At 41.2% G+C, this 22359-nt stretch overlaps 1 protein-coding gene and 1 long non-coding RNA gene across 2 annotated transcripts in view; both read left to right on the forward strand.

The window, feature by feature from the left end:
- LOC146501814 (uncharacterized) overlaps positions 1-16452 on the forward strand; it is a 241977-nt gene extending 225525 nt beyond the window's left edge. Inside the window, exon 2 of the long non-coding RNA XR_014869648.1 lies at positions 16411-16452. This is a non-coding gene — a long non-coding RNA (uncharacterized LOC146501814). The remainder of the gene's footprint in view (positions 1-16410) is intronic.
- LOC146501823 (cytosolic 5'-nucleotidase 1A-like) lies at positions 10229-15534 on the forward strand. The gene is made up of 6 exons (XM_085134388.1): positions 10229-10420; positions 10555-10722; positions 12944-13073; positions 13196-13318; positions 13679-13863; positions 15107-15534. Exons 1-6 carry the CDS (start codon positions 10307-10309, stop codon positions 15470-15472), a joined length of 1086 nt encoding a protein of 361 aa, XP_084990514.1. The 5' UTR covers positions 10229-10306; the 3' UTR covers positions 15473-15534.
- Positions 16453-22359: the final 5907 nt, after the last annotated feature.

A 22359-nucleotide genomic window follows, 5' to 3' on the forward strand; every position in this document is an offset into this window, starting at 1 on the left:
CGCAAGCCACGCTTGTTCATATTAGTGAATAGTCACACACATAGTCAGACTTATGGAGCCTATCACCACACTTTTTTCTCTTTCTATTTACAAACAAGTGATGTTTCCACATTTTCTCCACCCGTCTAAACGGAACACCCAGCTTACATCATTAGACATACACACACAATTATGGGCATGCTGAGGTTTGTCACATGGAATGTAAATGGGGCTGGCACCAGAGGAAAGAGGTTAAAGATATTTAACCAGCTTAAAAAACTACAGGCAGATGTTGTTTTATTACAAGAAACTCACAGACCTGTTACAGGTTTAAACGAACTTAAAACACCTGAGTTTCCTAATGTGTTTGCAGCTTGTTATAATTCTAGACAAAGAGGAGTAGCAATTTTAATACATAAAAATGTTAATTTTACAGTACTTGATACAGTTATGGATCCAGAGGGTAGATTTCTAATTATTAAACTATCAATATTGAACAAAAAACTATGTATTGTAAGTATATATGGTCCAAATGTTGATGAACCCTCATTCTTCCACGGATTTTTTAGTGCACTCTCTGAACACCTTGATTGCACACTCATTCTTGGAGGCGACCTCAACCTTGGACTAAATGAAGAAATGGATAGGCTCAACACAACAGGAACTCAGCGCAATTGGCAATCCACAAATATAATCAAACAGTATATGAGCGACTATGGCCTTTGCGATGCATGGCGCTCCCTTCACCCCAACAGTAAGGAATATACTTTCTTCTCACATGTTCATCACTCCTACTCTCGTCTGGATTATTTTTTGGTCAGCAGCTCACTGCTGAGTGACATTTCAGACACTGAGATTCACCCTATAGCTGTCAGCGATCATGCTCCTGTATCTTTAACACTAATACACAAGAATAATACTACGCCAAGTAAAAACTGGAGATTTAACACATCACTACTTAAAGATGAAGACTTTATTAAATATTTTAAAAAGGAATGGACTTCATATTTAGACTTTAATGACACTCCCGGAACATCTGCTTCTGTTCTATGGGAAGCAGGAAAAGCTGTGATGAGAGGTAAAATAATTTCTTTCTCATCACACAAAAAGAAAGAAGAAAACAAAAATATTCAGGAATTAGAAAAAACCATCAAATCCTTAGAAGAAGCCTACGCGTTCCACCAAGATCAAGAAATAATGAACAAAATATGCAAAACAAAACTAGAATTAAATGAAATTATTAATAGAAAAACACAATTCCTTGTACAAAGACTTCGCTTGCAGAATTTTGAACACAGTAACAAACCAGGTCGATTTCTAGCAAACCAGTTAAAAATAAATAAAGAAAAAACAACTATATGTGCCACTAAAGATTTATCAGGGAACACAATATATGACCCTGGAAGAATAAACAAGATTTTTAGGGATTTCTATGAAACTTTATATTCACCACAAATAAACCCGTCTAAAAATGAAATTGATTTGTTTCTTGACAACGTAACTCTTCCAAAATTACTAGACAGTCAAGCAATGGCACTGGATTCGCCACTGACGCCAGGTGAACTCCAGGAAGCCCTGATAAGTATGCCCATTAATAAAGCTCCAGGTCCAGACGGCTTTCCTGCAGAATTCTACAAAGAATTCTGGACAATTTTGGCACCAGTATTCCATGGAATGTTGCAGGAAATCAAGAAAAATGGCAGACTACCACCAAATATGAATTCTGCTAACATTAGTCTCCTGCTAAAACCAGGAAAAGACCCTTTATTTCCCTCAAGTTATCGTCCAATATCCCTTATAAATGTAGACCTTAAAATAATCTGCAAAGCTCTCTCAAAGAGATTAGAGAAAATAACCCCCCTCTTAATTCATCCTGACCAAACTGGTTTCATAAAAGGTCGGCACTCCTCAACAAATACTCGTAGATTTCTTAATTTAATAGACTACTCATACAATAAAAACATTGAAACCATAATATTATCTCTAGATGCAGAAAAAGCATTTGACAGAGTTAACTGGAAATTTTTATTTGCAACTTTACACAAATTTGGTTTTGGAAACTCTTTCATAAATTGGATAAGAATATTATACAATTCCCCAACAGCTCGTATCAGAACAAATGACCAGACATCCTCCAGCTTTTGTCTCCTGAGGGGCACCAGACAGGGATGCCCACTCTCCCCTTCACTTTTTGCAATTTTTATCGAACCTCTAGCAGCAGCACTTAGACAGGCTACAACAATTAAGGGCATAAAATGTAATAACGTAGAACATAAAATCAGTCTCTATGCAGATGATGTGTTGCTTTTTCTGCAAAACTCACAAATCAACCTCTCTGAGGTAATTACTCTAATAAACTGGTTTTCAAGAGTTTCAGACTATTCAATTAACTGGCCAAAATCTACAGTTCTTCCCATTAACTGCTCCTTCCACAATTCATCTTCTGCCCCACTACAATCTGGAAATATTAAATATTTAGGTATTATTGTTTCTCCTAAGCTTTCAGACTTAATTAAATTAAACCACATCCCACTTCTAAAGAAAGTAGAAGGCGATCTGACTAGATGGAAATCTCTACCCATATCACTCATGGGAAGGGTCGCCACTATAAAAATGATGATCTTGCCAAAAATAAATTACTTATTTTTAATGATCCCTAACAAACCATCACAAGATTGGTTCAGATCTCTGGATTCACATATTTCTAAATTCCTTTGGAAAGATAAACCCCCGCGCATCAGCTTAAAAACGCTACAAAGAACCAAGGATAGAGGAGGACTAGATCTGCCTAATTTTCACCAATACTTCTTAGCCAACAGGCTTCAGTTCATCTCAGAATGGTTAAAATGTACCCTCTTAGATGAGCCCTGGCTAGATGCTGAACAGGCACTATGCAATGATCTAGAGATTTCAGACCTACCATTTATTAGCTCAAACATCAAAAGACATGAATGCTTTAAAAGCATCAACATCAGCTTTTCTCTGTCAGCATGGTGGGAGTTTCTAAAAATAACGGAGTCTTCATTAATCCCATGCAAACGTACACCTATCTGGAATAACCCTGACATATTACAAAACAAAAATATGATTAATTTCCCAGAATGGAGTTGTAAAGGAATTAAATACTTAGAACATATATTAGAGGGAACAGAATTTATTCCATTTGACAGACTAGTTACACAATATGGGATCAACAAGAAAAGATTTTTAGAATATCAACAAATTAAATCCATAGTAAAAAAGAAATTTAACCTCAGTCAAGTTGAATTACAAACACCACCAAGTGTGGTTCAATTTCTTACTCTTAAATCCCCCAAACTATTATCTAAAATATACAGAACACTTTCTAAAATAGATGAATCAATATCCCTTCCTATTGCAAAGTGGGAAGCAGATTTATCAGTCAGCTTAGACCAAAACGTCTGGTCTCAGATTTGCTTAAAAACCTTTAAATTTATTAAAAATCCCAATCTGCAATTAATACAATACAAAATACTGCATAGAGTGCACTATACAGGTCATCGAATGTTTAAGATGGGCTTTACATCCGCCAACAACTGCTCACACTGTCAAGGCAATACACCAGACAGTTACATCCACGCTCTTTGGTTCTGTCCACCAGTGCAGAAGTTTTGGCACGAGATATGTGAGGACTTATCAAAGTGTCTGAAATGTAAAATTCCAACCTCCCCTTTAGTATGCTTGTTGGGAAATTTGGATGATGTCACTACAGAAATTAATACAGTCCACATGGTTTTTATTGCCCTATGCATCGCCAAGAAAACGGTCCTCATGAACTGGAAAAATAAAAATAATCTTAATTCTAGCCAATACAGAAACTATCTAATAGATCACATTAGTCTCGATATAGCCTCTGCCACCACATTAGATCAATCCCTCTGGGCTCCTTTGATCGGCTCCATCACCTAGCGGGGGTGGGGGGTCGTGGTTTGGTCCCGCCTTGGCTATTGTGGTTGATGTGGAGGTTGGGATGGGCTTAGGGCACCTGGAGGACCCCTAGAGACGTTATCCCTGGAGGGCTTAACCCGGGGGTTGTGTTCATAACCTGGTTAGTGGCTCTGGTCGCTCTCAGAGGTTGTTCTCCTCGTGGCCGCGTGCAGCGGGGCTGGAGGATGGTCTGTGCTGGCGGACGTAGGTTACTGGCCTGGTGGCCTGGCTGCCCCTGAGTGGATCCGGGGCGGGCGTGGGGGTTTGGGGTTCGGGGGTGCTTCGCCTCCGTGCTGGGGCTCTGGCTGGGCCTTCGGGGCTTCGGTCCTCGTCGGTGTGTCGCCGAGGTTGTGGGCGGGTGGGTGCACGGGGGCTCAGCCCTGGCGCAGGGGGCCTCTTGTGCATCGGCCTAACCGGGGGGCTCTTGAACTGGCAGGGAGGTTGTTCCATCTTTGCAGGAGTCCACTCTGCAGGTGGGGGAGAGACATAGGAGAGGTGGAGAATAAACTTAACCTGGGTGTCTGTGTCTTGTGTAGTCTGGGAGATGATTGAATGTTGGGGTGGGTACAGTTTCCTCTGCGGTGGGGTAGAGTGGGCTGCCCCGGGTCCTGTGGGGCTTGGCGGTGTTGCTGCCGTAGGCCCCGGTCTGGATGGGCCTGGGCTCCCTTGCCTTGGTGGATACCAGAGGACGGGGGTGCATATTGGGGTCAGCGGGGGAGCTGGCCCTAGGGAGGGACACCCTCCCCTCCCTTCTTTTCCTCCCCATCCCCGTCTGCCTCCCTCTTCACGCTCCACCACACCCACCCACACAGGTAGGGCTTTGGGGTGCGGGTGTGTCACCAGGGTGCAGGGGAGACATTCCCCCCCCCTCTGTCCTCTTCTGGCCACCTGTGCCTCAATTTTATCTCACAACTTAGACATCCACATTACTTACACTCTCATAACACACACATATATATATATATATAGGGCCTTGAGGGTGGGCACGTTAACGGCGTCCAGTAGACGGTCTGTGTATTCAAACCTGCCTCTGGCGCCGGTGCCCACCTCTCAATTTTAAATCCATGTAGACATTGAGGGTTCTCGGGAGGGGCCGTGCTAACACCTGCTGCTCTCTGGCAGCAGCACCATGCTCTCCCTTGTTTTAAATACACTTTAGAGCAACACGCAGCAACACTACACTTGAGCGGGAGGAGGGAGGTATGGGGTCTTAACACACCCCTGTTCTCTGCTAGCCATCGGGGCGGGGGGGCTGGGAAGAGATGCTGGCTGTCCGATTGGCCTCCCTGCTGCTGCGGAGCCTGGGGCGGTCTGCTTGCCTCCACCCCGGAGGGAAGGGTAACATCTCTTGGGTCTGGGTGCCGTTTCCATCTCTGGGGGTGAGGATACCTGGACCCGGGATATAGAGTATGTTTGGGGAGTGTGATTGTGTGTACATGTCCATTTACGTTTATTCCTGCGTTGGGTGAGTGCTGAGTGTTTGTATATGTGTGCATGAGGGTGGGAATGCATGTCTGTGTCTGTGTGTGCCTGTTTGTCTGTGTCTATATGTCAGGTCGGGTCTTAGACTTCACCTCTCTGGGAACTCCAAGGCCCTCCAAAGTGTGGAGGCCTATCTCCCCTCACCACACTCCCTGCCGGTGACTGATGCCCTCAGGGGTCGGTGCGTTGGTGGTTCTTGGTGTCCGGGGCTGGGCGCTCAGGTATGTACCAGCTCACTCCCGGTGACTACTTGGCGGGGCCTGGCGCCTGCTGCTCGGTCAGGCCTCTTCCGGGGCGCGGGGGGCCCTCGGGCCTCCGGCCTCTGTGCCTGTGGCTCGGTTCACTCTGGCACAGCTGGCTGCCGGCAGAGCCGGCGGGCACGCCGGTGCAGCCCCCTCTAGCTTCTGCCCGGTGGCTACTGGGTGACCCCTCATCTGGGGATCCTCAGCCCTTCCCATGAAGGTGGCACGGATGCCCCTCCGGTGGTCCTCCTTGGGCTCTTGCACTCTGGGGCCTCTGGATGTCTGGGGCCTGGATCTCCTCCATGCCTGCTTCATGCCCTGGGGGACGGGGCTATGGCTCTCTACATCCTCTAGCAGACCATTACATGGGGAAACCATTTGAATACAAGCGCGCCGATCCACACAGGTGTGCACATGGGTGTTCACTATTCGTAGACTTAAATCACACCTTTCTTGGCTGCTACTTCAAAGCACATTGTGCGCTGTCTGTCCTGCGTGCTGCACAACAACATTCAATATTTAGTATTTACTGCTGTTTTCACTTAGCTAGATTAATGCGATGGTGTTGTGTATAGTATGTTGCATTGTTTTGTTTTTTTTTTTGCTTGTTTTCTATTCTTTTTCTCTCAACAGGTGATCCCGGAGATATTTTTTCTTCCCCCCTTTCTCACTGTCCCTCTCCCCTTCTGTTTTTCTTTTCCTTCCTCTTTCTTTCTCCCTTTCCTATCCCTCACTCATGTCTGTCCCGTCTGTAACAACTGAAAATAAAATAAATAATAAAAACAAAGGTCGATCAAATGGACCAATACGGCAATGCCATGATGATCCATTTGGCAAAATAAATCCATTGGGTATCCTTGTTGGTCTTCAGACAACAATTCTGACGGCTAAAGAACCAAATGGGACAGGCGGAAAAAAAAAAAAAAAAAAAAAAAAAAAAAAAAAAAAAAGAACTTCTGTTCGCCAGCCACTGCATAGTAGGTATGGTGACGCCCTTACATTTCACCACTGGACCTCTCCACACCCTCATCCAATGATGTTCTAACATCAAGGTCTAAGACCAGCTTCTGGACCAGTGATTCCCAAAATGTGCCCCGGGAAGGTACTGCAGGTGGGCCGTGGTAATAACAGAACTTCAGTTTGAAATGACTCACAAGTATGTACAGTTACAAATTTATATAAATGTATTTATTCATATGAAAAGTATTAAAACTGGTAATATTTATAGACAACAGCATTTTGAATAAAATTTTCAAGGAAACATATCACCCTCTCTTATATTTGTATGGAGTAACGGTTTAAGATTTGTTGAGCCCCACAGATTTTCTGGTTTTTAAGTGGGCCGCAGTACTCTTGACTTTAGGAATGGCTGTTCTAGACCAGTGGCATTACTGGAAAGGTCCCCAGGATGGGAATTTGGGGCAAGTGCCACCCATTGCTACCCGTCTGTACACGCCCCTGCTCAGTGAGGACAAGCTGCTGCAAATTTCATTAAAAATTTGCAGTAAAACATCTAATTTAAAAAAATTACACTAAAATTATTCTGGAGCTGTCTATCTTTAATTAAACCACACCACCTCTCTCAAGTGTCACTGCGCAGGAACAAGCGCCCGTGAAACAATAAGACCCGTATCCGTGACAGCACGGGACAAGGCACGAGCCTTTTTGTCGCTGCCTGGTGATGTGTCCCGGTCACTCTCACTAAAGCCTGCAGGAGACACTTTTCCCTCAGCATGAAGGCTGTTAGATCCGCTGCACATGTTAGCTATGAAGGTATCTACAGCACGTGCAGCCATCAAATAAAGTTTGACAGCAGCGGAGTGTTCTTCAAATATTACAACCCTATTCTTCCGCCAAGTTATATAGTTCTTTAACGGAAGAAAAACAAAAAGTCATGTGACGCTAAGCTGCGGCATGCTAAGACTTTATGTTAAAATATTCAAATTAATCGCTACGTGCTCACAGGTGTCCCATAACTGACGCTTTTGTTGCCGTCTAAAAACGTCCCTAGTTTAAAATCAAAGCACCGGGACTGCCTGCTTGTGTCGGTTTACTTGCGAATCACTTCACGTGCACATCCCGAGAAGATAATGAGACCTCAGCGGTCCTGCATCAGTGCGGGTGTCCGCACTTCAGCATCAGCCCCGCGCCTCCGGAGCACTGCGGTATACTCGCCGCGTGAGTTTCAGAGAAACTGGACCAGAAATTACATACTCGGTGAATACCGCGTGAGATTATGGAAAGACGTCCTCCTTCAGTCCAGTGCAAAGTTTCCCACGAGTCCCGCAGGACACCTGAGAGCCAGTACCTACCGTCAATCGCCATGATGCTCCGTCCCGGACTCTACCAACTGTAGGGGGGTGGGGGTGTGATGGAGGCGGCCGGTCATTCATTTGTGTGTGTGTGTCAGAGAGAGAGCGAGAGAGGTTGTGTAACAGTTCTATATGTATATATGTATATGTGTGTATATATATGTGTGTGTGTGTGTGTGTGTGTGTGTGTGTGTGTGTGTGTGTGTGTAAACATCTAATAATTATATAAAACGGGCTACAAATAATAGTATGTGCAGTATAACTGTATTATTGATGTAGGTTGGTTATTTTTGTTCTCCATGGTAACATTCATTTCGATTTCATTCGTTTGTCCAGTTGTAGTAACCTATACTTTAGAAGTGTGCTGTTATGCTACATTATTCCAGTTATTCCACCTCATTTCTGGGGCAAATATTGTGCGTTTAACTGCAGTCCAATTGCACTCTCTTTCCAAAAAATTGTAATTGTTGAATAAAAAACCTAAGACCCGATATTGATAAGATAATGATAAATGCTTCTGTTTCTTCTGGAGGAGGGACCCTCCTGCTTCCTCACTTGATCATGAGAAGGCGTAGCCCATCTTCCTCCACCGCTTTTTATCTCCTCAAACCTCTACCTCCCCTCTCTCCTTCCACCTCTCCATCACTCTCTGTTTTTTTCTTTCTCCCCTCCCTTCTTCATTCTTTTTCTTTTCTTTTTTCACCCTCGCTTAACTTATTCTTAACTAACAATAAATATAATCAACCATATTTTTACTTGTGCCAAATCAATGTCTTCATTCAAGAATAATTCATCTTAAGAATAAAAACAATAAAAAAAATAGTAGAGTTTATTCTGTGCTTACGTCTTAAATTGGCGCGGTAACCAGGTAACTTAAACAATCACTTGTTACAACCAAAGTAGAAACAAGGCTGTTAGATGCTCTTACAACCAAGAGCTCTGAATACACTACCACCCGTACCTTGAAGCAGCAGCAGAGGACCACATCGTGTGACACTCCTGTTAGCTAAGAACAGAAAACTGAGGCTACAATTCACAGAGACTGATCAAAATTAGACAACAAAACTTTGGAAAAACATTGCCTGGTCTGATGAGTCTTGATTTCTGCTGCGACATTCAGGTGGTAGGGTCAGAATTTGGCTTAATGATGAATATGAACGCATATGAATATGAATGAATATATATGAACGCATAGATCTATCATATTGTATCAATGATTCAGGCTGCTGGTAGTCTAATTATGTGGGGGTGTTTTCTTGGAACATTTGGGCACCTTAGTACCTACTGAGCCTTGTTTAAACACCACACCCTGTCCAAGTATTGTTGCTGACTACGTCTTTCCCTTTACGACCACAGTGTACCCATCTTCTCATGGCTGCTTCCAGCAGGAGGACAGCATGCTGTCTCACTGCACTCAAATGGCCTTCACACGCACCACATCTCAATCCAACAGTGCACCTTCGGGGTGTTTTGGACCCGTAGATTCACATCATGAAGGTGCAGCTGACAAATTTGCAGCAACCGCATAAGGCTTTCATGCCAGTATGAACATGTCTGAAGAATGTTTCTAGCACTGTGTTGAATCTATATGCTAAAGCATATAGTTAGGGCTGGACCAGGTGACCCTGAATCCTCCCTTAGTTATGCTGCAATAGATGTAGGCTGCCGGGGGATTCCCATGATGCATTGAGTTTTTCCTTTCCAGTCACCTTTCTCACTCACTATGTATTAACAGACCTCTCTGTATTGAATCGTATCTGTTATTAATCTCTGTCTCTCTTCCACAGCATGTCTTTATCCTGTCTTCCTTCTCTCACCCCAACCGGTCGCAGCAGATGGCCGCCCCTCCCTGAGCCTGGTTCTGCCGGAGGTTTCTTCCTGTTAAAAGGGAGTTTTTCCTTCCCACTGTCGCCAAAGTGCTTGCTCATAGGGGGTCATATGATTGTTGGGCTTTTCTCTGTATCTATGAAGCGCCTTGAGGCGACATTTGTTGTGATTTGGCGCTATATAAATAAAATTGAATTGAATTGAATTGAATTGAATCTCTGACATGAAGGATTAAGACAGTTACGAAAGCAATAAAAGAGTCCAGCAAGTGGATCTAATATTGCCTGTGAGCTCAATAAAATAAAATATTGCAGAAAAACAACGCCAGATCAGTTTCTCCTTGTCGTTAACAAACAATCAAGCGTTACCCCACACTGCTGACGTCACTACGGGAAGTCACGCCCATTAGGCGTCCCCTTACTTTACATTTCCGCAAAGTTTTGGAGTTGTGGCAGGCTTCCCTTAATCAGGTTATTTAAAGTTTTGTTTATAGACATTTATAAGCTAAAAGAAAAGATGAGTGAAATTAAGCCCAATGATAAAGGGTTGAGTGAAGAGAGAGCCGAGGAACAAGACTGGGCAGCGGCTAAGGCTGCTTTCGACAACCTCAAATCTAACAAACCCAGACCTGTGAGTGTTTTAATGCTATTTTCCTTTTCGTTAGCATGTTTGCTGTGTTATATACTTTCACGAAGAGTTGTTTGGGTAACAAACCCCTGAACATGTCTTGCATTTCTTTTTTCTCCTTGTTCATGCACGCCCAGCCCAAACCCAAGAATGCAGTCACCATCGCCGTCTCCTCTCGCACTCTCTTCAACATGAAGGCCGAGAGGAAGATCTTTGAGGAAGAGGGCTTAGAGAAGTATGTCGCTTTCCAGCAGGAACATGAAAACGAGCCCCTAAAACCAGGACCTGCTTTTCCCTTCGTCAAGGTAGTCCTGGGCCCCTGTACTGTCAAACCTGCTGTGCAGGGCGTGTCCCCTCAGAAGTGTTCATTCACTATTACAACTGTCTGTGATCACATAGTTAAAGCCAGGGAATAATTATTGATAAACAGTAATAGCTAACAAGAGGCTGCATGTCTATCCCTACACCTAAGAGGAGGTGGTGTAAATGCAAGTGTTTGGCTGTCGTCACTGCTAGAGCAAACATGGCTAAAATAAGAGAAATACCTAACAACGCACCAATTGCATAATATTTAACTTCTTCATTGCTTTAAAACCGGTTTTACTACTTGTTACAATGACACGGTACAAGCTAGGAAAGCAAATCATTTTTCAACAAAGAAGACTGAGAAGTTGTTCCTGTAAAACCTGATAGGTGCTGAGAGCTGATGTTTGCACAGGTTTATTAGGTTCATTGTCTCACAGAGAGTTATTTTAAAACAGTTCTGGTTTTCTCGTTTGACAGTTACTGTCCCTGTGGTTCATAATGAGGTGCTTCAACTTTGCTGGCACAGCTGGTACCATAGCCACTCCTGCCATTCATAACAGCCAAACTGTCCAAACACAGAGCATTACAACATTAATGAATTTGGTACTAAATGCAAGGTTAATGTATTAGGTTGAAGTCATTTTACATAATAAATTATCAGCACAGTGTGTTTTTGTGCAAAAATATACAAAGGGCCCTATCATCATTAATAGATATATACTTTCTATTCCAACAGTTGACTGTCGGATAATAACACATGGATGAAAATATACTGGCAGTGCCCACAGCATGGAATAATAAATTTAATAGTAATTTCTCATATGCATGCAGCCCAGAAAGTCTACTCTACCTAGAGGGTATTTTAGATGTAGGTGTCAGATGGGTTCAAGGTGGGGGTGGGACTACATCAGAGATCTGCTGTTGATGGATAAGCTGACAGAAGAGGTCAGCCAGGAGTTTCCATGGACTATGTTGTTTGCAGACAACATTGTGATGTAGTGGGAGTAGGGAGCAGGTCAAGGAGAGTCTGGAGAGGCGGAGTTATGCACTGGAGAGAAGAGGAATGAAAGTATGTAGAAGCAAGACAGAATATCTGTGTGTGAATAAGTGTAAGAGTGAAGCTGTAAGGAGGAGAGGTAGTGAAGGTAGATGAGTCTGAACCATCCAAATCAACAGACAGTTCACAAGAGAGGTGTAGAAGAGTGCAGGCAGGGTGGAGTAAGTGGAGACAAGTGTCAGGGGTGATTTGAGACAGAAGGATCGCAGCAAGAGTGAAAGGGAGGGTTTACAAGATGGTAGTAATACCTGCTATGATTTGGAGATGATGGCACTGATAAAATGGTAGGAGGAGGACCCCAGAGAAGGTTCCTGGATGCAGTGTGAAAGAGCTGGCGTGAAAGAGGAGGTGGCTAGGGATAGGGTGAGATGAAGGTGAATGATCCACTGTGCCAACACCTAAAGGGAGCAGCTGAAGGATGAAGATCAAGGGGGGAAAAAATATTCATGGCATCAAGAATTATAATGTTGTAGGAAGTTTTTTTTTTCTTTTTTCACAAAGTAGTTAAAAGTAAAGACAGACAAGAATGTGATGAATGATGTATAGTAAAGGTCAAGCCAGCTAGGAATTTATCTATTAAGTCATTGCTGGCCGCACTGCCGGTGCACCCATTTGCTATGTATCGCCAACCAATCATCGCTCTATAAAGTTTATATTTGTTCCCATTTTTGGTAAATTAGCTCCATCAAAACTATACCAAATGATATACAGGCAACTATCATTCAGTTGCTTTAATACTGGAGAAAATGTGAAATCGTGATGACCTGTCTTGCTGTGAGCCCTCAGAAGATTTATGGACATTTTATGGCAGACATCAGAGTAATGTCTCGGGAAAGTGTCCCACAGAATCTAAAAATATGTGCGTAACCTTTCTGTGTGCAGATCTGACCAAGCTGTGACTTTGAGAAGTAGTGCAAATTAAGTGCTAAAGGTTAATTGTCTTTAACCCTTGAACCATTCAGCTTCCTCGTGGATAGGTGCACAAAATCCTCAACGCTCTAATGCGTACCCATAGCAAGCATCCGAGACGCACTGACTTGGTTCTGCATTGCTTTAAAAGTGCGATTTAACCAAAAGAATAGTGGTTACTTCTGTTGAGGACTCATATGCAATATCCTTGCTTTGGGTGTATAACATGGTTTGTTTTCTTGTGCTTTCTTAAGGCGCTGATGAACGTCAACACTCAACTGAGGGAGCTCTATCCAGACAACGAGGAGCTGTTTGATATTGTCTTAATGACCAACAACCATGCCCAAGTGGGCGTGCGCCTCATTAACAGCATTAATCACTATGGTATGCTGCGTTGAGGTCTGAATGTTGAGTGTGATGTTGGATCAAGTCTAGCAATTGCGCATCTAAAATGAGGAAGTCTTTCTTTTTCTGCACATCTTACTTGTTTTTTCTCCTTGCTTCAGATTTGACCATAGAAAGATTCTGCATGACAGGAGGGAAGAGTCCTATTGGTTACCTGAAGGCCTACCTGACAAATCTTTACCTCTCCAAAAGTGCAGACAAAGTCATACAGGCCATAGATGAAGGTAAGTGATGTTGGTCTAATATTTTAATCAGTACTTTGCAGAGTCTTGGACTTCCTTCACCACCTTCTAGATGTTTGAGCACTTCTTATATTTACAAGCCTCAATGTTGACTTTGTGACTCATTCACGCTTCAGAGGGAAATCTCGACTTCATAGTAAACTGCAAAAAATAGCTGGTTGAAGGCAGCATGAGATTTACAGCCCGCCCACCATTCAAATGAACACAGAATAAGCTTGTGTGTTAACCATGATATTTATTTAAAACAAAGTGAATTAAGGGCTCTTGATAGGCTCAATTTATTGTGTACATACTATCTACTGTTTAGAGATTTTAATCCTTGCTTCGCTTACCTTTCATCAGGAATTGCTGCTGCCACAATGTTCACGCCGGACACAGAGCTGGAGCTAAGCGACACTCAGTTGAGAGTGGCGTTTGATGGTGACGCTGTCCTCTTCTCCGACGAGTCAGAGATCATCGTGAAGCAGCATGGCCTGGACTCTTTCTTTGAGCATGAGAAACAGTTTGAGAACAAACCTCTCGCTCAGGTAACATATGGTTGTTTCCATCTTCTCCTACATCACTGATGATTTTTTTCTTCCTTTTTATTTTGTTCTTCAGGAAACAAGAAGTGAGCATTTTCAAAAAGTTTAAGGACACAGAGAGAGTGCATAATTATAGCTTACATAAAATAGAAGATGGGCTTTGCCCATGAACCTCCAAACCTGTCTCAGGCATGCATGTACCCACACCTCACAAGGTGTGATCAATTGGCAATTCAGCCAAAAGACAATAGTGGTTGCAGAGGTGTGTAACAACATACACAGAAATTCACATTAACTGCTTACATTTAGAATCTAGACAGAACCTCAGAGAACAAAAATCCCTCCACAAATACTGACATAGTTGCTGCAGGATGTGGCAACATAATCAAAATACAACCAGTTGGCATATGACTACGTCCCCTATTGCAGATATATATATTCTGTCCATCTGTGCAGACTGACTCAGATCCATTGCAACATGTTGGAGACAGGTTGCTTCCCAGCAGGCAACCTGTGCAATTACCTTGCAATCAAAAGTGGTCACCCAAAAGCTGAGAGTGTTCCATGCTACTTGTAATTGAACGCCATATCCCCCCCAAAAAAATCAATGCTATCACCAGGCAACTGCTGATGATCCTTATGTTATTAGGATGTTGTCCTGTATTTACTGTTGCATGACTGAGCCACTAGTCAAATACTATAAGTGTAGCCATTCACACTTTTTAACAAGTGTTTTACTCTTTGTTTTTGTAGATAGTTTCACTGTGCAGTCATGGTGAACTGTTGTTTCAGAAGCTGACTCAGTATCAGTAGACAGTACTGGCTGTCACCGCATACTAATGCACCCTACTAGATTCCTCATTAATTACAGTGCAAGCTGCTGATATGAGCATATTACGCTCTGAGAATTATCTGTGGGGTTTACGAACCCCCTTGTGAGTTTGTAAATATGTTTCACATCATCTGAAGCATTTATTTTCCTTGTGTGTGCTTGTGGTTGTGTATATACTATCTGTATTATCAGTCCAGATTACAAGTAGTAGCAGTTTTTCAGTAACTGTGATGTTCTCCACCCATTGCAACCATCCATCGAATAGAAAGATGATTTAAAAGAGAGAGGGCTTTATGTAAATAAAAGCAAACACATTGCAGTGGATTTCTTCAAATCTAACCTATCACACACAGCTTTTTACCTTCACAGTCCTCATTTTAAATTCAATTTACTTTTATTCTTTGACTCTTTCAGGGACCATTAAAGTGTTTCCTGGAGGCCCTGGGAAAGCTCCAGAGAAAATTCTATGCCAAGAACGAGCGTTTGAACTGCCCCATCCGAACCTTCCTGGTCACGGCCCGCAGTGCTGCCAGCTCTGGAGCTCGCGTCTTGAAGACCCTCCGCAGCTGGGGCCTGGAGATCGACGAGGCTCTCTTCCTGGCGGGGGCTCCGAAAGGGCCCCTGCTTGAGAAGATCAGGCCGCACATCTTCTTTGACGACCAGATGTTCCATATTGAAGGGGCCACAGAACTGGGAACCATATCCGCACACGTCCCCTACGGAATCGGACAAAAGTACCACAAGGGCAAACTCATCGAGCAGCCTGAAAAAAAGGAATAACCTAAGAAAGGTTAAAAAAAAATAATATTACACTCGCACTACTTTTGCTCCAGATTAAATATTGATAAAAAAAATGTCCATTAAAGGAATCCTAATTTTTAAAGGATTTTGCTAATGAATTGGCAATAAGCATTTTCCTCATGAGAGGGAATAACTGCTGAACAGGAGAATGTATTTTCACACCAGAGTTACACTAGGTGCTATACTTTCACTTACTGCTGTCGAGGAAAAGCAACCTTTTGGTTTAACATACGTTAAAACCGTAAGGTTTTAACGTATGTGCTTACTAGGGGTGCAACAATACTCGTATCTATATTGTACCGTTCGATACAGTGCTTTCGGTTCGGTACGCATATGTATCGAACAATACAAAATTTTTTATTTATTTTATCAACTTTTCTTCTGACGATGCTGTCTGTGTTGAGCGCTCAGTGGATCTGCGTTTGACTACTCCGCCCGCCTAGGCTGCACTGTCGAGTGCAGATCCACTGAGCGCAGGGCAAGCTAGCAAGACAGAAGCTAAGCTCGTTGCACCATGGCAAATTGAACCTCCCCCACCCTCATTCAGATCTGGCCTTTGGAACTACCTTGGTTTTCATGTGAAGCATGACCCTGATGGTAAGCGTGTCATGGACAAAAGTAAAACAGTATGTCAGATGTGCCACACAATGCTCAATTGGTGGGAACTACTGCGTTAGCACAGTTAGCTTGTTGACGCCGTCCAGTAACCACGCACGGGGCGATCCTCGGTAACTCGTTAACGGAGATTTGCGGCGTTATGGCGTTAATGTCATTTTATTATTTTGTTGTTTCAGCAACATTAAATTTAAAAACTACTTTTGAGTTCAAATATATATTTATAATTTTAATAAATGACAAATTAAAAAGGCATGAACATTTTTTTTGTATCGAAAAAATATCGAACCGTGACACCAAAGTATCGAACCGAACCGTAAATTTTGTGTATCGTTGCACCCCTAGTGCTTACCACTTGAAAGATCTGCCGAATAAGTTTTCTGCTGTTTTTTTTTTTTTATTATTATGTTCATAAAAAAAGTTTATCCCTTTTATCTGTGAGGTTTTTGGCAAATATATATATAAATATATACATATATAAGTACTGGTACAGATCACCAATTCCATTATTTTTGGTGTTTGGCAAAATCCTCACCCATTTTATATTTTAAAAGGGATTTTAGGAGGCAGAATAACTTCAGCTTACAAGGAGCGCTGATGCTGTTTCTGTGTGTTACTGTACTCATTTATTTTTGAAGTGCCACAAAACTTGATCTTGTTCTGTAGGCTGTTTACGCTGAGTCTGTGTGTCAGCCAACAAGCTGTAACCAGACTTTCTAGGATGGACCGACTACATCTACGTATGCATTTGTATATGGAAATTTATATTTCCATATTGAAATTTATATTGCATAAATATGTACCTTAATGGTCTGCATAACTAAATGTCAGGAAGAAGTTGCACCGATACACTCACATGTTTTTATATGCTGGTATATTCAATCTTTTTCATTTTTGTACTCACATTGTGGTAACACAATGATAGCTTGTCTACACCATTTGACTTTTCTACCAGCGAGTAGTTGGATAAATAAAGGAATGCGATGAAACCCCAGTTGTTGTGTTTCGACAGTGTTGGGTAGTACTTAACTGCACGTACTGTAATTATTTGGAGGCGCTTTATCCTGCTTTATTCTTCATTTGACATAAAAATATACTAAAGATTCCCTCAGATTGTTGTGTTTAGGCCTAGTGAGAGCAACATCTTTCTATAAAAGAGCTAGAAAGCTGCTTTTTTCTTTTCTTTCCTTATGTCAGGATGCTTCTGATTTATCTCGAGGCCTTTTGAGAAGGCCTGACTGACTCACACACAAACAGATTAATGGCACTTAGTGTAATACTGCAGTTTATACTAATATTTCATATTTTTTGGCACACAGGTTATTTGCTTTAAAAAATGACACATTATGTACATAATACCTCGGTATTTATAGTTTAATAGGATTTTGGTTGCAGAGCTTTTACATTTAAAGGTATTTTTGTCCACCGCTAGGTGGTGCTATTTACCTGTAAGTGCTCCTCTTTGCATTCAGGGCCTCTGGGATAGTCTTTCTTTTTTGTTTTTTCTTTTCCTTTTTTAATTGAAAGACATTTCATATACAAAACAAGTCAAGGAAACAGACCAGAATTGTAACAATTTACATTATAAAGATGGTGAAGCAAGTCATTATAACTTTACAGGGAGAAAATAAAGGTTTGTAGGGTAAAGTAATAAGGAACATAGACCTTTTGACACAGGCAGGAAAATTAGAATAGCAAGTAATTCTCCAACTGGATAAATGCCAGATATGATTCTGAAGTGTGTTTCTTTCGTTTTAGGCGCAAGTGGGTATTTTTAGGTAAAAAGAAAATGACTTTTCTTTCAACATGCTATCAAGGTCATGTCTGACATTGACATTATAGTTACAGAATACTATTTCCTTAAAGGTATTAGAGATTAACTTATTATTAAATTGTTTGTCCTTTATTGAGGTATTACCTATCGTCAGTGAAGGTAAGTTCTTATTAGTGAATACTTTAAAGTATTTACGATAAGATTTAACAACGGTATGGGTACTGCTTTACAAACCTTATTATAATTATTAAATGAAACGTCTATTTTATACTTATCAATAAATTCTTCATAAGATAGCAAGTTTCCGTTTTTATCAAGCAGATCAACAACAAAACATACACCGCTATCATAGCAGTCTGATTTAAATAAGGACTTCTTATTGATGACTATAACCCTATTATTCCACAGCACAGAATTGTGAGGTGAAAATTTGTGGGTGAAAATTAGTTTCCCAAAATTCAAAGCTTGCTTATAGAAACTAGACAACTTAAGAGGAATCTTAGATATTTCATAATCACATCTGAGCAAAGAATCTAATCCCCCGACCTTATTAAAGAGATGGGAATATGGTACCACATAGATTGAGGATAGGAAATGCAGTCTTTTATCCATCTGAGCCGGAACGCAGCAATAATGGATTTAAAGTCTAAAGCTCCTCTGGGATAGTCTTGTTTTCCAGGTTGGAAAGTTTTTCCTTCCACTTTCTTGTGGTTTCAAGATGGAATATGGAAAACAAAAAAAAAAAAAATGATGACATGTATTTTACGGAAATAACTCTTTTGTTTTACCGTCTTGGTTACTGCTAATAAATCATTTTTAAACCAGTGTAAGTCAAGCTATGGCATTTTCTTCCCTGACTTGATCCTTGATCCATGATTATTACGACAGCACTTGAATGCACATCTTCAGTTACCTGTTTGACTTACAGCCTTAAAATTTTTCACAAGGAGTCACTTTCTTGCAAAAATAAATCTGTTAAGGGTCGCTACAGAATATTTCTGCCCTCCATGTTCAATCGTCTTAGATGTGCATGATGGAAGGAACCACGAGGGGGCGCTCCAGCTTAACTAGATTAGGTTAGCCGTTACATTTCCTGCATATAGACTCAGCTGTATAGAGAAAAAAATATATAGTAACACACGCATAGTTTAGAGAAGCCCATTAAAAGCCTTAAAATCATCCTACCAATACCATCATAAGAATGCTGAACCCTACAAACCTACAATAAGTCCTCTTTTTAGAATACCAAGTTCCCTTTCAGCACATTTCCAGGTAAATATCACTGCCAAGCGCAGAAAGAACAGCGAAATGCAAATCACTGTGTTCTCACTGAACATTAAATAATAATAATTAATTAGATAATTAATTAGAAGTTAATGAACTATATCCTGCAGCTTTAGATATATTAGAATATCTGAGGTTTACCATTCTTGGGCTGAGATTGCAGAGATAATATGTGGTATATGAAATAAGAACACAGTGAACCCTCTCACTGCCGAAAAGCCAGTCTGGCCATTAAAAAAAGGTTGTCTGTGGTGGGAAGGTGTAATTAATTCTGAAATTGGTTGCAGCGAAAAATGACAACAGGGAAAAGGAAAGATGATTTTCAAGGTTTAAGTCCGCTAGATGATGTGAGTTGATGATGATGATAATGATGATGAATGAAGACAGAAGAGCAGACATAAATTTAATATATACCGTGTATGGACTGATATAACTAGATTTGGAGGTACATGCAAACATATATGATATATACGTTATAGCTGATTCCACACGATTTTTCTTCTTCTTTTTCTTCTTCTCAAAACCTAGTGCTTATATCAAAATCTGGTGCTTTTATCAAAACCTGGTTCTTATATCACCCAGAATGGCAACAGGTGGCTCGAAGATTATGGTGTGTAATGCAAATATCACTTAATGCAATCTCAGGTTTGTCAGAAGTAGATTTAAGAAAATGGTCACAGATGTCTGAACACGATTCTTTGTAACTCTAAACTTCAACCTCAACTCGTGCATCATTTGAGGCCTTCATCACCCAAATGAGTCTTTACACAGCTTTTTCCACCTGTGCACTCTTACTCACTGAGACCTTGAACAAAGTAAAGATATTAAAATAAATAAATAAACATAACATTGAAAAACAGAAAACGATTTAAATTTATGGAACAAAATGTAAGTAGCATGTCATGTTGTATTAAGCCAAGGCTAAGGTGGAGTAAAGGATTTTTAGAGTTACTATAACAGGAAAAGTGAAAAATGTGGTTATGAAAGATAGTGAAGATTAAATATAAAGTGACTTATATGGGTAAAATAAATTTCACTAATGTAACTTAGCAGATTTTTGCAGATTTTTTGTGTCCCTCTTTCTGTTTTTGTAGAGCTTGAATTACTGTCAGCATCGCTGCCAATTTGAGGGTTTTTTTTGGGGGGGGGCTGCTCACTCTGCAGAAGATATTTTTTTAATTTGATCATATAGTTGAGTTATTCATCTTGTCAGGGGAGTAGCTTTGCAACGAAGCAAGGTTTTGTCAGGCAGAAGAAGTGTGAGCATCCCTGAGAGCTGGGACCAACTGGCTGTTGCCATGGATACTTGGTGCTGACACCACAAGAACTGTGTAGGTTTGTTGAAGATATAATTAATAACAAAGGATTAGAGGCAAAGGTAGCATGGGGCTCTGTATGAGAAACCTCATCACACAGTTACTATAATTGGCACCCTTTCCGTGTGTGTGTGTCTCTCCGTGTATTTGTGTGGACACCGCAACAAAAGTTCTTCAAAAAAACAAAAAACAAAAACAGTAGCACCCTCATTCTCTGCTGTCGCATTTATCTTCTTGACAAGCAATTTGCTCTAAATATGTTCCCTTGGTTTGAGTTTCAGAATGTTTTTTGGAAAGTAATTTATTTGTACCTGCATTACCGTGATTGGTCCATTGATGCATATCCTGGAGATCTTGGGAACATTTATTAGACATAATTAGATAATTGATATGTTTTTATGATACCGTGGCTTTCACGTCGCTGTGCAGAATCTTAAATATGGAACATGTTTACAAGGAGCAATTTACAGACTTAATGAAGGCAAAAGGCTTTATAACAATATGAATCAATAGATACTGGATGTGTAAAGACAGAAAGAAAGAAAGGATTTGTTAATCTGTAATTTTTCTGTTGTGTTGGCTGTGGTGTTTTTAATTGCGTTTTTCAGAAACTACAGTCATCCTAATATCCTAATCATGTCTTTTCTTTTTAGATAGGCTTATTCTTAAAGTTTTTCCAGTCCTACCTGGATAACAGGAGTTTTTCTGTTCACCTCGGTGAACTGTCATCTCCCAGAGCTCCTTTAACTTGTGGTGTACCTCAGGGGTCCATTCTAAGCCCCCTGCTGTTTACTCTGTATTTGCTCCCTCTGAGCGATGTGCTGTGCAAACATAATGTGTCCTTCCACACCTTTGCTGATGACATTCAGATCTACCCCCCTCTGAGGTTAGACTGTAAGGACTCTTTGCAGCCGTTATTCTCCTGTCTGTCTGACATTAAGACTTGGATGGCTCTTAACTTCCTACATCTAAATGAAAGTAATACTGAAGTCATTGTGTTTGGGCTTCCTAAAGACCCCAACCTTTCCTTTGATTTTATGGGACCCCTAACTTCCAAATGTACTTCCTCCATTAAGAGCCTCGGTGTTACTTTTGACAGTGCTTTTAAATTTGATAAACAAATCAGCTCCGTAGTCAAGGGATCTTTTTATCATCTAAGGATTTTAGCTAAAGTCAAGTCCTACCTGTGCAGGAACGATCTAGAAAGGGTGGTCCATGCTTTTATTACATCACGGCTGGACTACTGCAACTCCCTTTATGCTGGTTTAGATCGTTCCTGTCTGCATCGCCTCCAACTGGTGCAGAACGCTGCTGCTCGTATGCTGACCAGTTCCAAAAAGAGAGACCACATCACTCCGGTCCTCTGCTCTCTCCACTGGCTCCCAGTTGCTTTTAGGATTGATTTTAAAATTTTACTGCTGGTTTTTAAGGTTCTTAACAGTACTGCACCTCCTTACCTGGCAGAGCTACTTAGCATTTACCACCCCAGGAGATCTTTGAGGTCAGCAGACCTGATGCTTTTAGATGTTCCCAGGTACAGATTAAAGACTAGGGGAGAGAGGGCTTTTGCTGTGGCTGCACCCAGACTGTGGAACAGTTTACCTCCTCACATCAGATTCTCCACAAGCCTAGGAACTTTTAAAACTGCTCTTAAAACTCACCTCTTCTCATTGGCTTTTAGCAAGGTTTAACTTACTGTATTAACTTATTGTTTTATCAGTGAGGTGTTTTATGTACTTGTGTTTTATTGTATTTTATATTTGTATTTTATTGTACAGCACTTTGGTCAGCCTTGGTTGTTTTTAAATGTGCTTTATAAATAAACTTGACTTGACTTGACTTGACTTATTTAATATAAAAGATTTACAGACAACAGG

This window comes from Neolamprologus multifasciatus, chromosome 15 (genome assembly GCF_963576455.1).
Source record: "Neolamprologus multifasciatus chromosome 15, fNeoMul1.2, whole genome shotgun sequence".
In the NCBI taxonomy this organism is placed as follows: domain Eukaryota; kingdom Metazoa; phylum Chordata; class Actinopteri; order Cichliformes; family Cichlidae; genus Neolamprologus; species Neolamprologus multifasciatus.